General features: G+C 45.7%; 1 protein-coding gene across 1 annotated transcript in view; it reads right to left on the reverse strand.

Moving 5' to 3' along the window:
* Nucleotides 1-6,648: 6,648 nt before the first annotated feature.
* OXTR (oxytocin receptor) overlaps nucleotides 6,649-22,573 on the reverse strand; it is a 44,229-nt gene continuing 28,304 nt past the window's right edge. The window contains exon 2 of the mRNA XM_066596981.1: nucleotides 6,649-9,618. Coding sequence (XP_066453078.1) covers nucleotides 9,368-9,618 — 251 coding nt within the window. The 3' untranslated portion in view covers nucleotides 6,649-9,367. The remainder of the gene's footprint in view (nucleotides 9,619-22,573) is intronic.

Consider the following 22,573-nt stretch of genomic DNA (forward strand, 5'->3'; position numbering starts at 1 on the left):
TAATGAACTCAGACAGAGGGTAGGAAGGATCCAATGGCTGGATGTTCTTAAGGACAGAAATGTCCAAGAAGGTTGGGAAATAATGCGAAATGAGATTCTCAAAGCACAATCGTTAACAATCCCTAAAAGAAGGAAGAATGGGAAGCATTTAAAGAAACAAGGATGGATGAACACAGAACTTGCACACATGTTAAAAACAAAGAAAAATATGTTTATCAAATGGAAAGAGGGGGGAATATCTAAAGAATAATATAATGGGGTCTGCAGAAACTGTAGGGCAAGTGTCAGAAAAGCTAAAGCTAATAATGAATTGAGGCTTGCAACAGAGGACAAAAGCAATAAAAAAGGATTTGGGGGCATGTCAAAAGCAAAAGAAAAGTCAAAGATGCTATTGGATGCTTGCAAGATGAAAATGGTCGTCTGTATTTTTCTTGTTATGATGGGCCATCACCTCCCGTGGTAACTTGTTCTACTCATTGATCACCCTCACTGTCTGAAAGGTTTTTGTAATATCTAATCCGTGTCTCCTCCCTTTCAGTTTCATCCCATTGCTTCTAGTCTTTCCTTGTGCAAATGAGAATAGGGCTGATCCCTCTGCACTGTGAGAGCCTTTCAGATATTTGTAAACTTGTAATGACTTGTGTCAACTTATTGACACAAGTCATCCCATGTGAGGCGATGCATAGCTACTAGAGATGAGCGAACGTACTCGGTAAGGGCGATTTCGCAATCGAGCACCGCGATTTTCGAGTACTTCACTACTCGGGTGAAAAGTACTCGGGTGCGCTGTGGGTGAGCGGGGGGTTGCAGCGGGGAGTGGGGGGGAGAGGGAGAGAGAGAGGGCTCCCCCCTGTTCCCCGCTGCTATCCCCCACTCCCCTCTGCAACCCCCCGCCCCACAGCGCACCCGAGTACTTTTCACCCGAGTAGTGAAGTATTTGAAAATCGCGGTGCTCGATTGCGAAATCGCCCTTACCGAGTACGTTCGCTCATCTCTATTAGCTAATAATACACTATCTTACCAAAAGTAAATGGACACCCGAGGAAGAATGAAAAGTAGTATATATTTCCATTTGTTAATACTTAGTGGGACTTATTTGACCCTAATGATGTCGGATACTCTATGTGGCATACTTTCTACTAATGTCTGATACACTTCAGCTGGTATTTTCCACCATTCATCCTGCAAACATCTGGTGTGTTTTCTCAAAGAAGATGCATTGAGGTTATATATGGCTGCACATTCAACTAGAAGAATCAGTCAAGTGGTTTACTGCAAGCCTCTGTTCTGGGCCCAGTGTTGTTCAACATTTTTATAAATCATTCTTGATGAGGGGATTAAGGGGAAATTTTGTGAAAGACAAAAAACTAGGAGGGTTGGCTAACACTAGAGAAGAGAGAGAGGATTCAACAAGATCCAAACAAGCTTGAACAGTGGGCGGTGTCTAACAGAATGGTATTTAGCAGGGAGAAATGCAAAGTCCTACATCTGGGCAAGAAAAATGAAAAAAGCACATACAGAATGGGAGATATTGAGCTAAGCATCAGCACATGTGAAAAAAACTTGGGTTTACTAGTAGATGACAGGCTGAACATGAGTCAACAGTGTAATGCAGCAGCAAAAAGGCAAACACAATTCTGGGATGTATTAAGAGAAGCATAGAGTCTAGATCATGTGAGGTAATTATCGCTGTCTACTCTTCCTGAGGGCCGTTTTCACAGCCGGACGATATTTGCTACAATCTGATGCATTGGATTCTAATTTATCACATCACATAGCTGAATTCCCGTGGCGTAAAAGCGCCTGGCCAGACCAATATAGTGCCAGGTGCTTTTACACCGGGCCGGAAAGATAGTCCTGGAACTATCTTTCCAGACGGAATACGTCGGCCACTGCATGGGCTCCCATGGGAGCCAATGACAGCGGCCAGAGAAGGGAGGTGGGAGGGAGTTTAGCAGCGTGACTGCTCAACTACTTCCCCCTTCTCTCCTCCTCTTCGGCTGTTTGCAATGGGAGGGGGTGGAGCTAAGCTCCGCCCCGTTCCATCACACTGCTGACTTCGGACAAGGGGCATGGAGGGGGCTGGAGCTTAGCTCTGCCCACGTCCCACTCCTTACCATTGCAAACAGCCGGAGGGAGGAGAGAGGAGGTGAGCCGGCGAGGGGGAAGGAAGGGGGAGACATCTAAGCCGTCTCCCCACACTCAACGGCATTGCGGCCTCGGCGTATATGACTGTGCTGTCTGAACGGGCGCACAAACGTTAGATTTGTGTGCCCGTTTATGCGTTCTTACGGCGCCGGTAGACGCACGTAAAAACGCCTATGGGCCGTGTGAAAGAGCCCTGAGGCTGGGCTTACATGAACGTTTGCTAAACCACTGCGTATGTAACGCTGAGTTTTACCACTGTGTGAGCCGGCAGTGAGCAGACATATTGCTGCGTATGGCAGTGATTTTGCACTGAGCATGACACTTTATCTCACACATGCTTTCATGTGCAGTCTGCTTAGTTTAATTTTTTTTAATTTCCTGCTCTGCTGCTTAACGACGTTGCATATAAACACCGTACAAATGCAATGTAATTGCGTATGTTTATTACATGCCTATAAAGAACAATAGGGCTCTATGGCACGTAATACACTGTAAAATAGAACGTGCTAACATGCTGCATTCTTTTTTGCGTGGATATTATATGCAATTTGTATACGCAAGTGTGAATGGAGCAAAGAAAATCAATGTACTTTCATTGACTCCGTTTACGCGATGAAATTACTCTTGTGTGAACCTGCCCTTAGTCAGACCTCATTTGTCCAGTTCTGGGCACCCCAATTTAAAAAAGACATCGTCAAACTGAGGCAAGTTCAGAGAAGAGCTACCAGGATGGTGAGCGGTCTGCAAATCATGTCCTATGAGGAACGTGTAAAAGATCTGAGAATGTTCAGCTTGCAAAAAAGAAGGTTGAGAGGAGACTTAATAGCCGTCTACAAATATTTGAAGGGTTGTCACAGTGCAGAAGAATCAGCCCTATTCTCATTTGTACAAGGAAAGACTAGAAGCAATGGGATGAAACTAAAAGGGAGGAGACAGAAATCAGATATTAGACAGTGAAGGTGATTGAGTGGAACAGGTTGCCACAGGACGTGGGGGTTTCTCCTTCAATGGAAGTGTTCAAACAAAGGCTGGACAGACATCTGTCTGGGATGATTTAGTGAATCCTGCACTGAGCAGGGGGTTGGACCCGATGACCCTAGAGGGTTCTTTCCAGCTCTACCATTCTTTGATATAATCTACATGTTGGATAGCTCGCCTACTTGTTGATAGTTTCCATGTAGTAACAGATATTTTTCTACACAGCAAAAGCAACTAAAAATATCAGTGAACCCAGCAGAACGGGTGATGAGAATGTTATTAAGTTAATTACGGAGATAGTTTTTGCAGCTGGTGGAGCTGCATTTCCGCGCAGAGACGTTTTTCTCCACAATTATAATGTATCCTAACTTTGCAATGATGCTTTTCCTTATTCCTTCTGTTCCTTCACGTCAGCGTCCACAATTTGCTCAATCTACAATAGAAGAATAGAAAATGGGTTTTATTTGAAGAACTGCTGTAATTGGCTGCCAGAGAGCGTGTATTCTTCTCGCTGCCCCTCCGTCTGGAGATAATGAGATGAGTTCAGAAAGGTTTTTCTTCATTTGTAGATGGCGGAGAGAAAATTGATTTTACAGCTAAAACACAATGTAAAAATTATAAGACCTGAACGTCTAATGAGAGCGACAAAATGGATGATACGGCAACACCTGTTATGTGAACAGTATACCAACAATGCTCCTTCCGGGGAAGGCTGAGAGGACTGAGGCTGGGCAAATGGGCACTGTCTGCCGGGTACTGGGCCCACAGCCGAACAGGGGAATGTAGACACAAGTGATACAGAGGAAGGAGCAGGCTCACAGCAGTACTGAGTATTTAAGGTAATGAGGGCATAGAGGGCATCGGGAAAAATCAGATGTAGAAAACATCAGACAGCGCAGTGATACCAATTATCATGCATCTGTTACATTGCATGGTCTAGTCGCGTCCGTGAAATTGGACCAGAATAGCACATACTGCAATTTTTTTTTCACACGGACCAACAGTCTTTGTAAGAAATTGCTTGTGTAAATAGCCTAGCCAGTTATTGTGGGTCTGTGTGCCGTCCGCTGATTACACGGGCAGCACAAGGAGAATTACGCCCATGTGAATAAGGCCTTACATCAGCATTAGGGCTTATTCACATGGACGTATCTCAGTTGGGTTTTCACGCCCAGCTGAGCTCCCACTCCCTCTCTGTCCCTCACCACTGTTTGCAATGGGAGGGATGGGGTGGAGGTAAGGTCTGCTGCGGACCCGCTGGAAATTCTGCAGCACAATCTGCACCAATGGCGTGGACTTTGATACAGTTTTTGCTGCAGAATTTGCTGTGGATATTGACATCAATTGTGCTTTGTGTAAAAGCACTAGGATCTTACCAGCAGTACAGAGTATTTAAGGAAAGAAGGAGTGCGCTCATACGAGATCACATACTGAAAGAGCTACGTAGTGGATAAAGCAGGGTCCTCAGCAGCACCGAGTATTTCAGGAGAGGAGAATGCTGGTCTAGTTGGGAGGTCAGACATCAGTATTTACATAATCAGTGACCTTCCCCCCCTCCATACACTGCCAGTCAGTATACACCCATATAGTGCTAGTAAATGACCCCCTCCATTAACTGCCAGTCAGTATACCCCCATATAGTGTTAGTAAATGACCCCACATACATTGCTAGTCAGTGTACCCCCATATAGTGTTAGTAAATGACACCCCAATACATTGCCAGTCAGTGTACCCCCATATAGTGTTAGTAAATGATACCCCGATACATTGCCAATCAGTGTACCCCCATATAGTGTTAGTAAATGACCCTTTCATACATTGCCAGTCAGTATACCCCCATATAGTGTTAGTAAATGACCCTTTCATACATTACCAGTCAGTGACCCCCATATAGTGTTAGTAAATGACCCCCCATACATTGCCAGTCAGTGTATCCCCATATAGTGTTAGTAAATGACCCTCCCATACATTACCAGTCAGTGTACCCCCATATAGTGTTAGTAAATTACCCTTTCATACATTACCATTCAGTATACCCCCATATAGTGTTAGTAAATGACCCTCCCATACATTGCCAGTCAGTGTACCCCCATATAGTGTTAGTAAATGACCCCCCATACATTGCCAGTGTACCATTTAGTGTTAGTAAATGACACCCCCCATACATTGCCAGTCAGTGCACCCCTATATAGTTTTAGTAAATGACACCCCCATACATTGCCAGTCAGTGTACCCCCATATAGTGTTAGTAAATGACCCTCCCCCATACATTGCCAGTCAGTGTACCCCCATATAGTGTTAGTAAATGACCCACTATACATTGCCAGTCAGTGTACCCCCATATAGTGTTAGTAAATGACCCTCCCCCATACATTGCCAGTCAGTGTACCCCCATATAGTGTTAGTAAATGACCCACTATACATTGCCAGTCAGTGCACCCCCATATAGTGTTAGTAAATGACCCTCTTATACATTACCAGTCAATATATCCCCATATAGTGTTAGTAAATGACCCCCCATACATTACCAGTGTACCCGCATATAGTGTTAGTAAATTACACCCCCCCCATACACTGTCAGTCAGTATACCCCCATATAATGTTAGTAAATGACCCCCTCCATACACTGCCAGTCAGTATACCCCCATATAATGTTAGTAAATGACCCCCTCCATACACTGCCAGTCAGCCTACCCCCATATAATGTTAGTAAATGACCCCCTCCATACACTGCCAGTCAGTGTACCCCCATATAGTGTTAGAAAATGACACCCCATACACTGTCAGTCAGTATACCCCCATATAATGTTAGTAAATGACCCCCTCCATACACTCCCAGTCAATGACCTCCATATAGTGTTAGCAAATGACCCCCCATACATTACCAGTGTACCCCCATATAGTGTTAGTAAATGACGCACCCATACACTGCTAGTCAGTGTACCCGCATATAGTGTTAGTAAATTACACCCCCCCATACACTGTCAGTCAGTATACCCCCATATAATGTTAGTAAATGACCCCCTCCATACACTGCCAGTCAGTATACCCCCATATAATGTTAGTAAATGACCCCCTCCATACACTGCCAGTCAGCCTACCCCCATATAATGTTAGTAAATGACCCCCTCCATACACTGCCAGTCAGTGTACCCCCATATAGTGTTAGAAAATGACACCCCATACACTGTCAGTCAGTATACCCCCATATAATGTTAGTAAATGACCCCCTCCATACACTGCCAGTCAGTGTACCCCCATATAATGTTAGTAAATGACACCCCCCCCCATACACTGCCAGTCAGTATACCCCCATATAATGTTAGTAAATGACCCCCTTCAAACACTCCCAGTCAGTGACCCCATATAGTGTTAGCAAATGCCGGCGCATACATTGCCAGTCAGTGTAACCCTATAATGCGCCAACTTGTGACGGACCCCCCATCCCGTGATATCTCTCCTTCACGTATTCCACCTGCAGCCCCTTCTAGGAGATACACAAATAAGGAAATCACACACGTCTGGTGGTAAAGACGACGTTTTATTATAGATCTGATTTCTCATTTTTTTATGTACAAGACAGAAAATAAACCTCTCAGAATAAGTCAGTGATCTGTAAATGACGGACAAGTGTTTCCTCTATAAAAATATTCTGTTTGCGGCACGCTGCGTCTGAGGGAGCTCCCCTCCCGGCCCCTTATTCATCGCTGACCAGAACGTTATCGGAAAGCGCTTCATTGCAGTTTTTTAAATCGATCTTCAGACGCTCTGGAAGCGGCCATTTTGTAAGCTGAATACTGACGAGAATGCAGTTTACTAATTTACAAGCAGCGTAACTGTCGTCGTTAGCCCTATGAGGAATATTGCCTCAAAATGGCCGCCCCCATAGTGTGGATACTTTACAGGTTCACAGCCGCACACCCTCCCCACAGAACAAAATACACGGATACAGAGTTTATACACACAGAGAAGGATATTCTATGCGGATAGCGGGATTTGTGTCAGCGTTTGGTGGAAGCCGCATGAAGCAACAGCGCACAGTGACGAGGCGACGCTACGAGAATAAAACAAAGCGCAGGTCAGCGTCCAATCAGATCACAGCTCACATTCGGCCATTGCAGGTTAGAAAATCTTGTCACCTGATTGGTTGTGTGAACTAGTTTTCTTTCCTGAGGGCCTATAGAATCAAATGTCTTGCCCATAGCAACCAATCAGAAGACGGCTTTTATGTTTGTCCATACAGATAGCAAATCAAACTACCCACATGATTGGTTGCTACACATGAGAGGCCTATGAAATCACTGGTGCCGCCCATAGCAACCAATCAGATTTCAGCTTTTATTTTTGTCACTCCAGGCTACAAAATGAAAGCAGCGACCTGACTGGTTGCCAATGGCAACAGCTCTCCTGCACGGATTTCCACACAAGGGGCCTATGAAGTAACTGCTGTTGCCAATAGCAACCAAATATATTTCAGCTTTCTAATGTTGGTTTGCAGCAATGGTCGGACTGGTTGCTATTGGAATTATAATCTGACTGGATTATCCCTCTGAGAGTTAACAATCAGGTAATGCAGCAGGCGCCGCCAGCGCTCAGAAGAATAAAGTAATACTGCGGCCTGTGGAGAAAGGTGGTGGGGGGGTTTATACAAAAATTAGAATTTTAGCATTTTTACACAAAGATTGATGATGAATTGCGTGGAAAGTGTCACTGAGAGACTTTCAGGTGGGAGAGTCACGGGGAACAAAGGTCGCATTAGTTGTGTAAATCAGAGGACGGCCCCCAAAAGTCACATTATAGAAACCGTATTCCTATGTACCCCTCTATAACTTGTGATTTAAAGGCGAATTCCACCTTCGGCCGCAGTCTCGCTCAGGCATCTTCGGAAAACGACGAGGATTGTCACTTCTTATGTAAATAAAGCTTGTTCTGGGATGAAACATGTTGGAACTCTGTAATACTTTGGGGGTAATCTATCACAGGGGGCTGCACCAAAATTACGTCGTCAAAAAGTCGCAATTTGGGGGCAAATGGTGTTTCCTTGCACAAAAATTGTGACCTTTTGCGTTTTATGCCAGCCTTACCACTTTTTAAAAAAGCAGGCGGAGCTCAGCGGGAGGGGGGTGGTCCCGGCGGCCCATTACATTTACTATAATTTATGCCAAAAACTAGCAGGAATTATAGCCAAATTCTTCTCCAGCTACGTAGATTTCCTTTGGCGCATGAGGAGCCTGAGATGCATCTCATATATTATAAACTATGTGACTCCTAATATTATAGGCGCTTCTTCTGTCGGCTGCACATTAAGGGTGGACTTACATGGGCAATTTTCACGCATGATTTCTGTGCATCGCAAGATCGCGTGTGAAGAGAATCCATGGGAGCCGTGCCTGCAATTACAAGCACCGGCCACTACATGGAGGTCGGCGCAGAGGCTTCTGCGCCGACCTCTGTGTATTTGCGGCGCTGACAGCATGCGCCTGCACAGCTGATCGGTCGGGGTCCCAAGCAGCAGACCTCAGCCAATCAACTATTGATGACCTATCCTGGGGATAGGTCATCAGTAGTATTTCCCTGGAAAACCCCTTTAATAGATGAAGCCCTCTGTGTTTCAATTCCTCAAGCATCTCTGCTGGTTGTCAGGGACTGGAAAAAAGTATTCCCAAGCTGAAGACCTGTCCTGACCAAATCTTGCTCACCCAGCTTTTCAGTGCTTATTATGATGTACTCCCATTCTGTGACAGCAAGCAGAGATCTTGCAAGTGTTGCAGAATTGGAAGACAAAGTATATGAGAAAGGCGCATTTATATCAAACCAGATGGGCCCTTTAAGTCATTGGGGCACTTAGGGCACTTATTTGAGGTGTGGAGGGGTTGCAGCACGTGATCCCTGCAAATCAGCAACAGCAAGATGAGGAGGATGGAGCACTGCTGATTTGCAGGGATTGGCGCTGCACCACATCTTGTCTCTGGGAAGTATGTCCTCTATCCTCTCAATATGTAATCAGGGGGAATCAATTTAGTGAGAGTCATTAAAGGCATCAAAAAGGCTTCCTAACTCTTAGCAGACCCGTTTAAGTAAAAAAGGGGCACAGCTTGGCCCGCCTCACACACATGGCCTCCATGTGTTGTAGCATTCAGGTTAATCTGCAGATCTCAGTCCTTCCCATGATTTTAGACTGGTGTCCACTATGGATTCCGGGGTCTTCCCAGAATGCACTGCGTCTCTTTTAGGGGGTCGTTCACACTGTGGATGGCTGTGCGATACTCTTCTGGCTTGAACTCTTGCGGCTCAGCACAAAGGTTGAGGAGTTGCTCTTCCTGCTGGCGCTCACATCGCTCCCCTGCTGCCTGGACTTCAGGTACTCAGTGGAGCAGCACAGGGAGCTTTGCAGGAGGTCGTGGAAGAGGTGACCGGTGAACAACATGTAGATCCAGGGGTTACAGCAGCTATTGAGGCTTCCCAGCAGCATGGCGATGATGAACAGCGAAGCTGCGGACAGAAGAATAAATAAGTGTGTGAATAAGGACGCACATTTACTTACACCTATATAATATGTACAGTATAGCGTTCTATAGGTGTCATCCTGGGCCCTATAGCAGTGGTAGGTGATACTTAAGGGCATACCACCCAGCATTTGAGACACCATTCATAGGACATTTTAAGTGATGGCGCTGATACGCCCAGGAATACCCACAAATCATCCAAGAAAAACCAACTTTTGCACATTTGCATACACTAGACCCCCATTGAGTCTGAACTTCAAACAACTGGGATGCTAGGAGATACCGCACCAGATGTAATTGCTATCTCTGTACTACCTATAGCCAGGCCTCTCAACTGTCCCGGATTCATCGGGACAGTCCTGAATTTGGGAATCTGTCCCGCTGTCCTGGGAAGCCTGCTCTATGTCTCGCTACCCACCGTGACATACAGCAAGGGGTCGCTGAGGGGCACTACTACTGTGAGGGGTCACTGAGGGGCACTACTACTGTGAGGGGTCACTGAGGGGCACTACTACTGTGAGGGGTCACTGAGGGGCACTACTATTGTGAGGGGGTCACTGAGGGGCACTATTACTGTGAGGGGTCACTGAGGGGAACTACTATTGTGAGGGGGTCACTGAGGGGCGCTATTATGTGAGGGGGTCACTAAAGGGTATTATTACTGTGAGGTGTCACTGAGGGGCACTATTATTGTGAGGGAGTAACTGATAGGCACTATTACTATGAGGGGGTCACTAAAGAGTGCTATTACTGTGAGTCGGTCACTGAGGAGCATTATTACTGTGAGGGGTCATTAAAGACCACTATTACTGTGAGGGGGACACTGAGGGGAACTATTACAATGAGAGGGTCACTCAAAGGCATTATTGCTGTGAACGGGTCACTGAGGGGCACTCTTATTGTAAGGGGGTCACTGACGGGCGCTATTTCTGTGAGGAGATCACATAGTAGTGTCCCTAAGAGAGGGGGTCACTAAAGGGCACTGTTACTGTGAGAGAGTCTCTGAGGGAACCTATTACTGTGAGGAGATCACTTAGGGACACTATTATGTCAGAGGGTCACTAAAGGGCATTATTACTGTGAGGGGGTCACTAAGGGGCACTATTACTTTGAGTGGGTCACTGACAGGCGCTACTACTCTGAGGGGGTCACTGAGGAGCATTATTACTGTGAGTGGGTCAGTGAGAGGCACTATTACTGTGAGGGGGTCATTAAGGGCCGCTATTACTGGGGGGGGGGCTGAGGACCACTATTACTGTCGGGGGACATAAAGTGTAAGGCTTAGTATGAAAGAGGTGTCGACAATTGTATAAAAAAAAAGAAATTGCGGCGGTGTGCTTTATGCACCAGTCGAGTTGTGCCTCTTTTCATTGTTCACAGGTTGGGCAGAATACTTGTAGCTATGCCCCCATCCACTTACACAGACATGCTGATAATAAGCACCCGGATGTAGCAGCGTCAGGTTTGTCATTGGGCAGGACTCGCGTATAATGTATTGTAATCTATTTAGAATCTTACATAGGACTGCTGAAAGACACATATGTGCACCTGCATGCCGGCGACTTACTCAAACCAAACACACTCAGCACTGATTGATGGCAGCGTGGGCTGCACCATTTCCAAGGGACACAGCAAACCCGCCTCCCTTAATTTCTGCATATGACTCATGCCAGTGGATGAGTGGGTATTATCAGCCCTGTCCTGGCTAACCCTGCATCTCCATGGTGACTACATGCCATTACAGCACAAACAGCTGCCTGGCATCACAAGCTTGGGCACCATACAGTACTGACATGAAGCCCCCTATGAGCGGCGGCAGCTGCTCTGTGACTATATAGATACATGTATGTTGTGAATGTGCTGGTAATTATAGACAGCAGGATGATGCCACTACAGTGTCCTGGATGCAGGACGGCGGTCCCTCATTTTCTGTATATCCCTCAGTCCTGCTGAATCCCAGAGTCGGAGAACATCAGGACTCAGAAACTAGTTTTACTATCTTCTGCTAGAGGGGGCAGCAGGACTTCTGTTTAGGGCAGGAGAGATCATTGATAATGGTAAGAAGGGAAGAACACCAAAGTTAAACGGCTTGTCCAGTTGGAAACTACTGATGGCCCATCCTAAGGCCATCAGTAGTTTCCAACTGTTGATGGCCTATCCTTTGAATAGTAGATCGTCGAGGGTCCACCATCTAGGACCCCTGCTGGTTAGCTTTCATATCGGCTTTTGGGTTCATGCATGGAGGCGATTTCTGCAGGAAGCAGACAGCTCTGTTCTCACTGCAGTGGCCAGACTCAGTATTACAGGCATTGACGCGAATAGGAATTTGGCTTGCAATAGCATTCATGAGCATTGCAGTAAGAACTGAGCTGTCTGCTTCCTGCAAAAAAACAGCTCAGTGTATGAGTCCAAACGCCCAGCTTACAGGTGATCGATAGAGGTTTTAGGTGGTGGACCCTTGCCGATCTATTATCAGTAATTACCAAGTGGACAACCCCTTTAAATATAGCAGTCTGGTCACTACTTTACCCACATACAAGACCAACAATGCTCATAGCATAGCACTCTCTGAGCACCGGTTGTCTTTATGTGGATAAACTATGGAAGTCTGGGTCCTGTAGGTCTCTATATGGGTAATGTATGCCACTCTGAGCACTGCTTCTGTCTATGCAGGTACAGTATGGTACTTTCTGGCACTGTTTGTCTCTATTAAAAAAAATAATAATTCTATACTTACCCATTCCTCCCCATGCAGCCTTCTTACCAGATCTTCACCTAACTGGTCTTCTCCTGGCTCCTCCAGTCCCCCAGGTCACCTCACCTCCAGCTGTCTGGATCTTCTTCTTCCTGTGATGAAGCGTACATTGCCGGCATTCTGCTTCCTGCAGGGCAGTGTGCCCGGTCACTAGTGACGAAGCGTTCACTGCCTAGCAGGGAATGCTGAATCCTTGGCAGCCTGCTATAGCACGACTGTGCATGAGTAATGTCTCGCTGCTAGTGTTTCATATACTGTATGAAACACTAGCGGTGAGATATAGCCCATGCACGATGAAGCAGACTGACGAGAATTCGGTATTCCCTGCCAGGCAGTGGACTCTACGTCACTCGTAGCATTCACTGCCCTGCAGGATGTGAACTGCAGCTAATGGACGCTCCAAAACAGGAAGAAGAGGATCTGGCTGGATGGAGGTGACGTGACCCGGGGGACTGGAGGAGCCAGGAGAAGATATGCGAAGGGAAGATGCGGTAAGAAGACTGACGGGGGAAGAATAGGTAAGTATTGATTTTTTTTTTCTAATGACAAAACCCCTTTAATACATTTGTCACATCTGGCAGTACCGCCATGTGCCAGATAGAAAACAATGCCAGCTACAAACTGGAGCAGGTTTCTGCTATATGTATGCCAGTTAATGGCATAGATTATAGTCAATGTGATGGCCAACATATAGCACGCTCTCTTTTCCCTGGCCCATCCACTTTTAGAAAAGTGGCAGGGCCTGGCATAAAAGTGGAAAAAAAGGTACTTTGTCTTGTGTGCCAACTCTAAAGTATAAAAGATAATGAATATGTCCCATTGTTTAAGAGGCTTCCTGAACCATGCAGGGATTGAACTTGCAACCTTCAGGTCGTGAGCAAGAGCTTAGCACTCTTCAACACAAGGGTCGACAGAATTGGATGGGTGCAAATGTTTCCTAAAAAAAAGTTGTTGTAGACATACTGGCTATCTCCTGCTACACACAAACACTAAGGCTATAGTCACACAGCGGATTCTGCCTGTAAATCCGAGACAGAAATTCGTCTATTTGTCCACGGGCATAGAGATATCCCGCGGCAGATCTCCACCGCATGACCCGCCGCCAGGGAGCAGGGGAGAGCTGACGGGTCTCCGCGCTGAGCCTATCTGACAGATAGGCTCACCACGGAGAATTGTGGCAAATCACAGCATGCTGCGATTTAGATCCCGAGAGCAGAGAATCGCTACGATTCTCTGCTCGTGGACAGCGGGGCTGCGCTTTCCATAGTAATTCTATGGAAAGCGTTTACTGCGTTCCCCAAAGCTGGATTATCGCCGCAGGAAATGCGTTGATAAATCGCCTGTGGACAGGATGCCTTCTGCAGTTATTACCATGGATGTGCACATGGATTCAGCACTGTAAGGCCATCAGGCCATGTTCACTTAGGGGTGATGTGCCATGGTTTTTACAATCGGACCCTTCACACAGAAAATCTGCAGTAATTACTGCCTCAGCAAAGTGGATGCGATTTTCAATTTCTTGTCCGCACTGCAGAAAAATGCATTTTCGCACAGACCTGCATGAAGATGTCACTTCTTTCCGTGGATGTGTGAGGAAATTCTTTGGAAATTCCACATGTGGATTTTGCCCATTGACAAGGCTTTCACTGTATACGGATACCTGGCTAAAAGTGCAGCAGAAAAGCTGCGGATTTGGCTGCAGTTTTACAGGCAAATTCTGCAGGTAATCTGCTAGTGCTGTGAGCGCTGACCAAGAATGAGCATGCAGATAAGAGCTACGAGGGAGTGAAAATATGTCACCTACAGGCCTACAGTCCCTCTCATGACCTGCAGGTGGCAGCATCACACTTCAAAACCAAAACATTCAAGTATTTCAGCATGCACTTAAAACCGAGCAATAATAACAATAATCCGCTAAATTAAAATACAATAATATGAGTGGGTGATAATAAGGCTCTAACACTGATGTGCAAGAAATACTATGGTCACAAATCAATCCCTCCCCTAGAAGAAACTGTCGGAATGGAATGAAACGGTCTCTGTGTGATTGTAACGTTGATATAATTAAGTGATTACAATATCAGAGCAAAAGGGTCATTTATTGTGAAGTAGTGACCCCTTGTAGGGAGGGGGGCCGCCTCTAGCTTGGATACAAGATGTGATACGGGCGGGCATGGAGGTTCTAGTACCCTGTTGTACTGCTTCAATCTTGGTTACAAGATGTGATACAGGCGGGCATGGAAGCTCTAGTACCATGTTGGGCACATCCATTTTGGATACAAAATGTGATACAGTGGGGCATAGAGTCTCTAGGATCCTGTAGGGCCGCCACTAGCTTGGATACAAGGTGTGATACGGACAGCATGGAGGCCCTAATACCCTGTTCTACCGTCTCTAGCTTGGAGGCTCTGGTACCGTGTGGTACAGCCTCTAGCTTGGATACAAGATGTGATACGGGCGGGCATGGAGACTCTAGTACCCTGTTGTACCACCTCTAGCTTGGATGCAAGATGTGATACGGGGGGGGGGGGGGCATGGAGGCTCTAGTACCCTGCTGTTTCACCTCAAGCTTGGATACAAGATGTGATACAGGCAAGTATGGAGGCTCTATGACCCTGTTAGGCTGCCTCTAGCTTGGATACAAGATGTGATACAGACTGGAATGGAAACATATAGGTTCTGTTTGGTATCCTGCTGCAACAACCACAGCACCTAGTCCGCATGCACCCGACTTCTCACTGTAGAACCAAGATGAGTGTATTTGTTATGTTAACGTGTGCAAAGGAGTTTTCACATGGAAGCTACGACTCGAGCGGAAAACAATTTTGATTCTCTGATTGCGGAGGAAAAATTGCAGCATGCTCTATTTCTGGGTGGATTTCGCACAGACGACTTCCATTGAAGTCATTAGAAGCTGTTCGACCCACGGCCCTTCTGTAATGACATTGTGGAAAGGTTGCGGATTCCGTGTCATCGCCTAGCCACGTGGGAAAAGCCGAAATAAAATTAAAAAAACTGTAATGGTCATGTCCGATGGTTCGCCATGCGGACCATCCGCAGTTCAGGAAAAAGGAAAAGTCAGGCCCGTGTGCAACCGGCTTTAAGGAGAAATTCTGCACCACATCTTATCATGACTTTGCATATTGCACCTGCATGCAACTAAAGGCCCACTTACACTGAAAGATAATCGCTCAAACGACAATTTGAGTGATAGTTTTGAGCAATCATTTTTGCATAACTCTAAGTAGCTAATTAGCTACTTAAAAGTTAATGCAGGTGGAGTGGGATACCGCGGCGATAGCTCAGAGAATAAAGCAGCTGTTTTGTATATTCAAACAGCTACATTGTTCTCGGAGCTTTCAGCTGGCGTCCCGCTGAGAACTTCCAGCGGGATATCAGCTGAAAGAATACTATTAGCGCCGCCCCCTGGGAAAATCAGCGTGCGGCACTGATGAGAGTCTTCGGTGATTTCTAGCTTGCTTGCTAGAAATCACCGAAGAACAAATAGTGCATTAAAAATTACACAATGGCCACACATTTAGACGCAATGATTCACTCAAAAGATGGCTTTTGAGCGAATTTTGAGCAATAATCGTTGTTTCTAAATGGGCCTTTAGTTGCAGGAGCAGAATGAGCGCACAGTGTGTACAGTGATGTTCTACGGATGGCACGAGCTTAAGAACTGAGGCCGCACCATCCGCAGTGGGAGCCTGTTGTGACTGATAGCCAGACTCCTGCTGAACACCGATCCCTACTGTTAACCCCTTATGTCTGATCCCTTCTGTTAACCCTTATGTGCCATAATCTATGCTGATCATAGCATGCAAAAGGTTCACAAAAGGAGCGCGCTATCTCTGTCACATCATCGGCTCTTTGCCATATAATCGCAGAGGGCCGATAGGTTGTCATGTCAACCTGACTATTCAATTTTTTTGCACACTTTTCCCTCTTTTGCTTAAAAAAAATGAAAAACCCACATGTTTGGTATTGCTGCATTCATATCAAAATGTACAATAAATGAAATACTATTGACTATTGTTAAATGTAATATTTAAGGCGTTCCTTGACATTGTAACCCCTTCAGGACCAAGCGAGTTTGAGCCTTAAACAGAAGAAGATGGGGGGGAGGGGGGGGGGGGTTGACTCACTGTTATCTCTTCATCTGTAATCCCCAGTGCAAACATATGCGGGGTGCAGGCTAAACATACCAGAGAATGATGACAAAAACAATACCTGGAGACGCCAGAAAGAAATAGGAAGTAAAAAGGGCCAAGAGATAAAATGTGCGTCAGGCCGGCTCCAGAAAGGTGGACCCATGCCGGACTGTAAATAGCCCTTATATCCTGTCCCCTATTATAAGTATCTGCGTACTCAGTGCCCAGGCAGCGCAGGGTGTGTCCTACAAATCAGCCAACCGCACTGCAAATCCCAGCCTGCTCTGCACCCAATTACTGCCCCCCCCCCCCCCCCCGATCTGTGCGATCACATAGAGCGCCACTGTATCATCCTGGAGCGTACTAACGGTCTAGAGTGTAAATAATATTTAGTGCAGTATATGGCAGGACTTCGCAAGAGTCTGATCCTAGCAATGTTCTCATCTGAGCGGGATTAAAGAGACAGAAACTCTTTAACCCCTTAATGACACAGACTATTTTAATCCTAAGGACACAACGATTTTTTTTTGGGGGGGGGGGGGATTTTCATCTACATTTTTTTAATTTTTCCATCGACATGGCCATATTTGGGCTTGTTTTGTGTTTTGTGTGGCGAGCTGTAGTTGTCATTGGTATCATTTTTGGTTTTTATTAATTTTTTGGAGGACAGGGAGAAAAAAAACATCAATACTGCCATTTTAAAAATGTATTTATTTTAACTATGGAACATAAATAAGGCCACTCTCACGCATCAGTTTTTTTCCGCGATTACCGTGGCATTTTGAACCCTGTGGTAATCACGGTATAACTCTCCCATCGATTTCAATGGAGCCTCGCAGACGTGCTTGAACACAGCGCTGATTTTGAAGCGCTGTCTCCTGTATTTTCTGCATTTAGCGCACCTCATCAATTATGTGGTGTGCTATAAAAGCTGGCTCTGAAAACAAAAGTAAAATCGTGGCACTTTGCCGAGACCGCGTGTGATAGTGGCCTAAATGATATGGTAAATATCATTTGCCGTGCAGAATAAAATGTGTATTTAATTTATTGTACATGTTGATATGAATGCAGCAATACCAAACATGTGGGTTTTAAATTTTTTTTTCAAACAAAAGAGGGAAAAGTGCGCAAAAAAATTGAATAGAGTCCGGTTGCCATGACAACCCGTCGGCCCTCTGCGATAACATGGCAAAGAGGTAGCACCCTCCTTTTGTTAACCTTTTACATGCTACGATCAGCATAGATTGCAGGGTTAACAGCAGGGATCAGACATAAGTGGTTAACAACAGGGATCAGACATAAGTGGTTAACAGCAGGGATCAGACATAAGTGGTTAACAGCAGGGATCGGTGTTCTCATCAATCTCTGTTGTTGCAGCAGGAGTCTGGCTATCAATCACAACTGGCTCCCACTGCGGACGGTGCGGCCTCAGTTCTTAAAAAAACATCACTATACAGACTTTTGCGGGAACCGCTTCACACCCATAGTGTAATTTTATGCCCTGTGGAAGGAAGGGGTTAAAGACTGCTTACAGAACTTTAGAATTCATGGTCTATGCTTAGTATATGTCATTAATAATGGACTGGTTGAGATCCGATTTCCGGCACCTTCGTCAATCTGAAGGAACCACTGTGATGTGCCTGGGTGAGTAATGAGCTGCTGCACCTCCGTTCAGCCGATTGGCAGATTCACTCAAGTCGATATACTAAGGAGAAATATCAATATTAGGGCTCTTACCCACTGGCGATAGACTTTCCTGTGATGCGAGACTGAGTGAAAACGCATGATTATGAAACCAATAATTTTCAATGGCTTCATTCTCATTTGCAATGTGTTCACTCAAGGCTCACAGAGCTATGAAAAATCTGCTCTATCGCCCATTATTTTCAATTGGGCTGGCAGCAGCGAAGGCCCTATTGAAAACATAGGGAGTACATTTCGCTCCCCTGACACATCTGTGACAGCTGTCACAACTGTGGCAGAAGTCCACGATGCTATCCCATTTCTTTCAATGGGGCTAGCGCTGCTGCCTTCCCATTGAAAGCAAAGGGATGAAGGCCTTACCTGCAGCGATGATCGGAAATATAAGCCCTACTCTGAAAATCATCCCTAGCTGTAACAAAAAGTAAAAAAGAAAAATTAACTCATCTAGAAGAGCTGTCCGCCTCTTCTCTCCATCTCCGGCAGTCTTCATGTGTCAACTGGTGGCCGAGAATTGATCCCTGCCTCCAGAAAGCACTGCCTCTGATTGGCTGAGCACTGGGACCAATCAGAGGCAGCGCTAAGCCCTCTTTGAGTAACAGCTGAGCGCTGCCTGTGATTGGTTACAGCGCTGAGCCAATTAGAGTCAGTGCTCAGCCATTCATTGAATTCACAGGGGATTCCTTCATCCCTGTGGTTCCTGCGGGGATAAAGGAATTCCCTGCCATAGCTGTCACAGCTGTGTCAGGGAAGCATACTCCCTATGTTTTCAATGGGGCCAGCGCTGCTGCCTCCGTCCCCATTGAACATAATAGCGAAAGCACAGATTTTTCTTAGCGCTACAAGCCTTGAGTGAACACACCGCAAATGAGAATGAAACCATTGAAAATCATGGGTTTCATAATCATGTGTTTACACTCACTCTCGCATCACAGGAAAGTCTATCGCCAGTGGGTAAGAGCCCTTATAGTCTTCAAAAGTCCATTTACAGAGCATTTAAATGGCCACTTATCAATCACATATGTGATGTCTCTGGAGATTACATCAGTACTGGTGCGTTTTAAGAGGAGCAGCTGATATCAGTCACATATAAGATGTAAATGTCTAGAGGTTATATTAGTACTGGAGAATTATAAGAGGAGCGGCTGATATCAGTCACATATATGATGTCTCTGAAGGTTATAGCTGTACTGGACCGTTATAAGAGGAGCGGCTGATATCAGTCACATATATGTCGTCTCTGGAAGTTACAGTATATCAGTACTGGAATGTTATAGAGGCATGGCTGATATCAGTCAAATATTTGATGTTTCTGGAGGTTATATTAGAATTGGAGCGTTATAAGGGGAGCGGCTGATATCAGTCACATATATAGAGGTGTCTCAGCAGTAGAGATATGTGATAGAAAGTAGTGATTGAGGGGCAGGAAGGTTTTTGTGCAGCGTCCCTTAGGGAGACCTCGGACACCTGACATACGTGGGGAGCCGGGAGGGTATAGTGCTGGCTTGTCACGGTGGCACTTACCATGCTCACTCCCAGAGGGAAACACACAGCCAAGGCCAGAGTATAAATGCAGGCCACCGGGGACACCCCTAGAATAGGGAATGGCCACTAAACAGGAGAATAGGGGTTGTAGTTGTCACACATGACGTCACCATTCCTACACACACACACACACACACACACACACAGGTATGACCCTCGGTGGATAACAAATTCAGCCACAGACAGTTCTTAGTACCATGGGTCTCTAGGAACGCTTAGAGCGCAGCATAAACTTTACTTGAAAACAGATAATACAAGGCAGTTCAATTGTAAACTTCACAGTGCAGGAAAAAAATGACTAGACTTCAGAACGTAGTACCTCCACACGGCTCTTATAAGCTCAAAGATGCAGATATGGGAACCGAGATGATTATCTTGCAGTACCTCCACCCCAACTTGGAGACGCATGGGTGTGACAATTAAAGGGTGTACCTCTACGCGGTGATCCAGGCCTCAGACGGCCACATAGGAAAATTAGAGGATTAATTAGTACCTCTGCACTGGCCTTGGAAGACAGTTGTTACTTACAAATACTCTCTCTCTCTCACTCTTGGGGGCTCACTCTATTCACATCCAGCTCACAAGCAGCACGGGAAACCTCTTCTTCTCTTCCATTTTCACCACAGGAAGGCTAAAGGTGACTCCATGTGGCTCTGTGTTAGGTGGAACTCAGGTGGCAGACAAGATGGAAAACCCTAAACCTCTTCGTGCTTTCAAGCACTCACATATATATCTTCTCTCATACCATATGACATGACATAACTGATACATTTACATGCAGGCTTTGGATTTTTGTAGACATTAACCTCTTAAGCACTGCAGCTGTGCAACAAACATACTGGAAACAACAGGTTTGCACAGTGCATCAACATAAGACGTGTATGACATTTATGGAGGGGACCAGGATGATGTACTGGGTCACTACATCTGCACTTTTGTTTCTTCTCCCATTAAACTCTACTCATGTGGCTGATACCAGGGAGCAATAGATAGCATTTGGCTGTATAGTTCAGGTGAAGGAGATGAACTGCCAGTGTAGGGTCCCTTTAATGACCTGTAGAATAATTACATAGCGGCAGGATAAATTATCAGCAGTGATGGGCATTAAATGGAATGTTGCATTTATCTGCAGATCTATCACTAGACCAGAAGATCTATTCTGCAAATCAGAGTCTCTGGGATCATTCTCTTATTTTGGCGCCTAATAAATATTTGCAGTATTATGTACAACTCTTCAGGACTCTTGGAATTAAAAATATATCAGCAACGAGCGTTCAGCCTGAAGATGACAGAGGTCACAATAATATCCAAATAAATCAGACGCTCACCACTATGAGCATAGAACGGCAGCAGCCTCAGTGATGAGTACAGCGCCGACTGCAGCTCGTTAGGAAGCAGAGCCAAGAATCATGAAATATCACGAAGTGCTGGAAAGTTTCAGAGTAGTCTGAGATTCTCGTTACATAAGATAAAAGCTTAAAGAGGTTGTCCAGTTATAAACTATTGATGGCCTATTGTTAAGCCAGGCTATCAACAGTAGATTGGGAGTCTGCCACGTAAGACTCCGACCGATCAGCTATTTATTGGACCCCCGGGTTTGTGCACTGAGCTGATTTCTGCAGGAAGCTGACAGCTCCGTTCTCACTGCAGTGGCTAGGCTTGATATTGCAGGCACTAAAGTGAATGGGAACTTTGCCTGTAATACAAAGCCTGGCCACTGCAGTGGGAACGGAGCTGCATTGGCAAACAGCTGATCAGTGGGGATCACTGCTGATCTACTGTTTATGGCCTATCCCAACAACAGGCCATCAATAGTTTACAACTGAACAAGCCCTTTAAAAGGCTTGTACCAAGATGGACCTATTAGCTATCCACAGGATAGGTGATAAAAGCCTGAGAATAGTGGCCCTTTACCCCCCTCCTCCTCATTGCAGGCTTACTGCACCCCCTGCAGTAGGGAGGAGATAGAAGAGAGCGGCAGTTGCACATGTGCTATGCCGCTCCATTCACTTTCAGTGGGACACTACCAGAGCTAGCCGAGCGCTTCTACTCAACTATTTCCATCAGTCCCTTTGCAAATTACTAGAGCGGCACTGTGCATATACGACTGCGCTCCATACAATCTGCTCTTCACTATGGTGGGTGCACAGAATGCAGTGAGTAAAAAGGGGTACACTGGGAGATCCCCTCCTATCAGACTTTTTAACACCTTGACGCCAGATCGCGTACGTTTATGTCCTGGGGACTGTTGATCGCGACATATAAAGGATTCACAGAGAGCGCGCTCCCTCTATGTGACATCATCGTGACAGAGTAGAAATGAACCCAAAATAATTGGTTTTTTTCCCCAGAAAACGAAGCTAAAGTGATCAGAAAAGCCGTGTGTACCCCAAAATGGTGCCAATAAAAACTACAGTTTGTCACAAAAAAACAAGCCATCACAGAGCTCCTTCCATGAAAAAATAAAAAAGTTATGGGACTTTGAATGCAATGATGGCAAAAAAAAAAAATTTAAAAAGGGTCTTTATCGTACAAAAGTGGAAAAGCTTAACAAAATATATAATTTTGGTATTGTTATAATCTGTAGAAAAATGTTATCATGTCATTTATGCTGCGTGATGCACACTGTAAGGCTGGGTTCTCACATGCCAGATTCCCGGCGGAAATCTTGTGGTTTGGTCGCAGCAAAAAAACCGCAAGATTTCCGCCGGGAAAAGCGCTGCTTCAAAACCCGCGGCACTTAGCCACGAGTTTTGAAGCGGCCTGGCCGCTCGCTCTTCTGCTGC

The sequence above is a fragment of the Eleutherodactylus coqui genome, chromosome 3, assembly GCF_035609145.1.
Source record: "Eleutherodactylus coqui strain aEleCoq1 chromosome 3, aEleCoq1.hap1, whole genome shotgun sequence".
Classification (NCBI taxonomy): domain Eukaryota; kingdom Metazoa; phylum Chordata; class Amphibia; order Anura; family Eleutherodactylidae; genus Eleutherodactylus; species Eleutherodactylus coqui.